Source organism: Nematolebias whitei, chromosome 13, assembly GCF_014905685.2.
Source record: "Nematolebias whitei isolate Nwh7 chromosome 13, NemWhi1, whole genome shotgun sequence".
In the NCBI taxonomy this organism is placed as follows: Eukaryota; Metazoa; Chordata; class Actinopteri; order Cyprinodontiformes; family Rivulidae; genus Nematolebias; species Nematolebias whitei.
The window spans coordinates 39,126,665-39,131,706 of record NC_056510.1 but is presented as its reverse complement, the minus strand read 5'-3'; the positions used below and the strand labels follow the sequence as shown (position 1 = coordinate 39,131,706).

Here is a 5,042-nt window from a genome sequence, read left to right as displayed (position 1 = left end):
ATATATATATGTATATATATATATGTATATATTAAGGCGTTTTAAACCTTTCTCACACTCTTGCAGTATTCTAAACAATGTTTCTAAACTCTAAATGCTCTAAAAGAGTACAGAATGTCATGCTTTCCCTCTCTGTGCCTCCGCTGCTCTCAGCCACCTGCAAGCTTTCTTGGCCACTCCCACTTTTTTGCTTTGCACTGAGAACAGCTGTTCAGCTGCAGGACGAAGCTTATCCTGTGGGCTGCACAAAGGTGCAGCAGATGCTATAAAAATTCCATGTTGATCGTGCAGCTCATCCATCAAGCAGTCAATTGTGTGTCATGTCCAATCTTGTTTTGAAAAACCGCGATAGAGCGAGTACGGAAAAAAACACCGAAGTTTCACCGAAGTAGCGAGGGAGGACTGTATTCAGATAATCATTAAATTAGCATAAAGATTTCAAACTGACACCTGCAATGTCTGCTTCACTGGATAATAGCAGGAATTTCACTGCAAACTCTTAATTCCTTAGTTTTATTAAACAGAAAATGGACCATCTTGGGACTATATGTGGTAGGAATCAGTACTGGCACAAATAAAGTGGATTGCTGGGATAATAAAAAACACAAAAATCAGTCTTTGACTGAAACAGTGCTAAATGACAGTCAGTTGTGTGGCCTTACCATGTTTTCAACGTTCGACCACTGAGGAACTTGAAAATTACACTAAAGTGTAGAAATGTAAGCGAAAAAGAAGTTCAGCTTATAGAAAACAGAATTGCACAAGTCTGTGTTGTTAAATACAGGAAGCACTTTTAGTTTCTGCATGAAGTTAGAAAAGAGCCACAAAGAAAGAGTTAGTTTTCAGTCAGGAAGATGAAACAAACCAGACCATTGCAAATCCAGTCCCACTCTGTGGAGGCTCTCCTAAGTCTAGACAGGCATGTTTTAAACCAGACATTATTCTGGACTTTATGGCCTGGTATATGTGAGTTTGTCCCCTCAGTGAGTGTGATAGATGTCTAAAATCCATATTCAACTTTAAACACACAAACAGAAACTGTTCCGGTCCCATCTCCGCTCCTCTGGTTCCATTAGCACACCCAGAGCACCGCAGTAAGACACGTCTGCAGCCGTGTTCTCTTGTTAGTATTCATTCAAAGCTCAGATCATCACAACCATGTGGAGACAAACGTCCACAAGTTTAGTGTAAAGGTTCTGGTTGCAGCATGAAGTGATGTTATTGAAATGGTCCACAGTAACGCTCTCCTGGATTTCATGACTGAAATAACTCGTGTGCTCTGACTCGTTTGCAACACGCTGGACTTGTATTCTAGCAGAGACTATTCTGGTTCTTGAGCTGTTGTTCTGTTCACTCGTGCTGTAACTGATTTAAACATTTCCAGTGAGTGAGCTCAGCACCAGTGAAAGTTGTGATTGGTGCTGGTTCTGGGAGATGGAAACTTGTGTCTATTTGCTACACGTTTGACTGCAGACTTTATAAATGTGAGCCGGTCACTGTTTTTATCATGAAAGGTTCCTGTCAGGACTACTTCCAGGTCGCCAGTGTTGCCAAGGCGAGACTCGCCTCATCACCACGGCAACACCCCTCAGAACAGGGATGTGATGCATCGAAGCGCTGCCAGGTAAACGTCTGAGGAGGGCTTTTTCATCCCTCACAGCCATTTGACTTTATGAGAGTTATTTTTAAAGAAAATCATGTCACCTATTTACAGAACTCTAAATGGTTTAACAATCTGACTGTGTTGTATTTAAAATATAGAAAGTGCTTAAGATGCCAATTTCAAACAGCCTAAAATTGTCCTAAAAACATTGAGTAAATGTATAATAAGACATGAAGTCAGTGTCAAATTATAGAAACAGGAGACAAGTTCTGAGTAAATTTCTGCTACGTGATAATTACAGGAAAATTGATTCAACCTTTATCCAGGTTAGTCTCACTGAGAACTCATTTACAACAGAGACCTGATTTAAACAGACAACAGAGCACAGACAACGTTAAACTACAGTAAAGTGCAATTAAAATAAAAAGTAGTGTTCTAAAACAATCTAATCAGAGTGCCACAAAACATGGTAAAATACTAAAAACAAGAGCATCTTTGCTTTGATATTTCCATTGGCATTATCAAATGTTGGAAACTCCCTAGAGAAATCTTAGTAGACAGCTTCAGTTTCTGCGCTGCAAGGTGTTCCAGGAAACAGGAGCTGAGTAGGAACAGGCCTTTTTGCCAAGTTCAGTCTGCACTGAGGGAACGCTGCAGGTAATGATGTCCTGAGAGCGCATGTTGTAACTGCACTGACGACGTGACATGTGGGAGGAGATATAAGAAGACAGCTCACCAAGAAGGGATTTATAGATGAAAATGAACCAGTGTGAGTCTACGTGTAGATGATGATGACACACTGACCAAGGAGTACAGGGTGCAGTGATGGGTACGGTAGTTACAGCCAGTTATGAATCTTAGTGTGCCATGGTAGACAGCATCCAACATCTGCAAACAGCTGGCAGGGGCATTCATGTAAATAATGTCACCATAGTGAATCCCTGGTAGGAAGGAAGCGGTTACAAGGTGTTGGAAAATGAGCCTGACTGTAGAAGAATAATCTGCAACATATTTTGCTGTTTAAAGGTCAAACCCATGTGCAGGTAGGGGCAGGAGACTCTGGAGTAAAAAGTAATACAGATAATTACTTGTATTTTTTACAATAACAAAACAAAGTGCTGCTGGGGCATCTAAAGCATGTTGATGGAGATGAGCTGACAAACGGAGAGACAGACCTTGAAGCCTTGGGAAGATAACGTCCAGACACAGGAGGAATGGAAAGACACTGACGAGACGTGATGACGACACCTGGGGTGACTGGAAGTGAAGACAGGTGTGACAGGAGCTGAACACCTTGCAGTTCTGGTGGTTCAGTACTGAGGATAAGATGAGATAGAACTTTATTGATCCTGCAGGAAATTATTGATCTCACCGTTTCTTTAATAATGTGAGATAATATATTTTAAATGCTCCAACATGCATATTTATTGATTTCCAATCTACTAGCTTCCACATTGATTCTCTGAATTCTTTACATTTTTCTGTAAGTCCCCTATAATAATGTTTACATCTAAAGCTCTGTCTGTGTTATTGTTTATTTATTGTTTGTTCTGCACTGATCATTACAAAGATATAATCTTCAATACTTATGGTTTGTGTTGATTGTTTTTAGAAATCAATCATTTTTACTGTTTTTGCTCCTTTTGTTTATGCTCTAAATTTTCCGAGACTTAAGTACTTAAAATATTTATTTTCTAACTTATAAATCAGGTCAAATACAGTTTTATAAAAACACTAAATAAAAACAAAACAAGCTCCATAATTGTAACATTAAAGAAGAACTTGGCGCCTCCTCCATCATGGTTCTGAGATCAGACTTGGTGTCAGCTGCAGACAGTGTGTGTCTACTGAACTTTGACTGATGTGTGTTGCCTCTGCAGTTCAGCAGAGCCTCGACTCCTGTGGGAACGAGTGGAGAAACTGGTTCCCAGATCAGCCAGTAACAGTGGCAGTGGAGGCTCCAGCTCCTCCAGCAGCTCCAGTAACTCCAGCTCTCAGCCCAGTTCTCACTGTGGCTCTGGAGAGAGGTTCAGGGCCCGCTGTGAGTCCAAGCAGCACTCAGAACCAGAACTTACACACAGCTGGACGTAGTACTTTTTAATTAAATGAATATTTAAGTATAATTACACAAACACATTATTATTAGTGGACTGATTGTAACTGTGGTGTGAACTGACCTTACCACCTCCACCTTCTTCAGCTTCTTCCAAATCGGAGGGTTCACCCCTCCAACGACCAGAGCATGCTGGGAAAAAACCTGAAGAGAGGAAGGACTTGGTCAGGCCAAGCAGACCAGCGGTGAGAGTTAACCTGCAGCTGGACAGAAGCGTAGATCTCCAGCTTATGTAGATTTAGAGTTAGACAGGTTGTGTGTTGGTGTGTGTGCTTCTTCAGATCTCAGGTGTGTGTGATGATGTGTGACATCTGATCTTTCCTCTTCATTTCCCATTTTTTCTCTAATAAAGTAGCTCCTCTGAACGTCATGTGATCTGCTTCGTCCAGTAGAGTGGTCTGATCAGACTTTAAGCCTTGGTCTTCATGCTGACTTCTCTGGCTGATGGAGTTTCTTCTTGGTTGTTTCCACTAGTCTCTGGCTGCCCGACTGTCACTCATACCTTTTTAACTTTGAGAAATAACTTACTTTTTCATCTTTGCAGCTCTAATTGTTGTTTAATTGTCAAAATTAATCCACTAACCATCCCTCCTGCAGCTTGAAGAGCATCAGCTGTCATTTTGCTCCTCGCCTCACTGTTTGGCTTTGTTCTTCTGTTGGCTGTCCATTGACTGGCACTTTACTACTTCCTTCCCAGCAGCTCTCCTGCTTTACTAAAGAAAGGCTTCTAACATTTCTGCTAACAGCTTGCACAGAGAACAGATGAAACGGTTGGATCAGATCTCCGGTGCTCTGAAAGAAGTGACTTCAGTGAGATCAAATCTGTTTTTCCTTTGTGATCCTCAGGACCTAACAGCTCTGGCCAAAGAACTGCGTGCAGTGGATGATGTTCGTCCCCAGAACAAGGTGACCGATTACTCTTCCTCCAGTGAAGACTCTGACACCACAGATGAGGATGATGATGAAGAGGTGGACCAGGAGGCAGGGGAAGAGTCAACTTCTGGCCCAGAAGATTCCAAAGCTGTGTATGTATTAATCCCCTATCCACCTTATTCCTAGCCTTAATGACGCCTTGCATGAATTATGGGCACAACTTCCGGCGCGGACCAGAACCATCGTTTATGTGTGAACAGGACAACCTAATGTAGTTTCGCTGAGCATTGTGGATTTAATTTAAACATGTAGGACCACCACCTGTCAGAGCTCAAACAGGACAATATAATCATACTGCTGCTGCTGAAGATGAGGTGGAGGACGACCTGAAGAAGTGGCTGCAGATTACATCTACTAGCATGTTTAGCTACATCTACTAGCATATTTAGCTAC

At 41.7% G+C, this 5,042-nt stretch overlaps 1 protein-coding gene across 1 annotated transcript in view; it reads left to right on the top strand.

The window, feature by feature from the left end:
- Positions 1-5,042, top strand: part of LOC119419712 (mitogen-activated protein kinase kinase kinase kinase 4) — a 241,308-nt gene that overhangs the window by 181,232 nt on the left and 55,034 nt on the right. The window contains exons 18-21 of the mRNA XM_037687100.1: positions 1,515-1,624; positions 3,484-3,644; positions 3,804-3,901; positions 4,563-4,741. Of these exons, the coding sequence (XP_037543028.1) occupies positions 1,515-1,624; positions 3,484-3,644; positions 3,804-3,901; positions 4,563-4,741 (548 nt within the window). The remainder of the gene's footprint in view (positions 1-1,514; positions 1,625-3,483; positions 3,645-3,803; positions 3,902-4,562; positions 4,742-5,042) is intronic.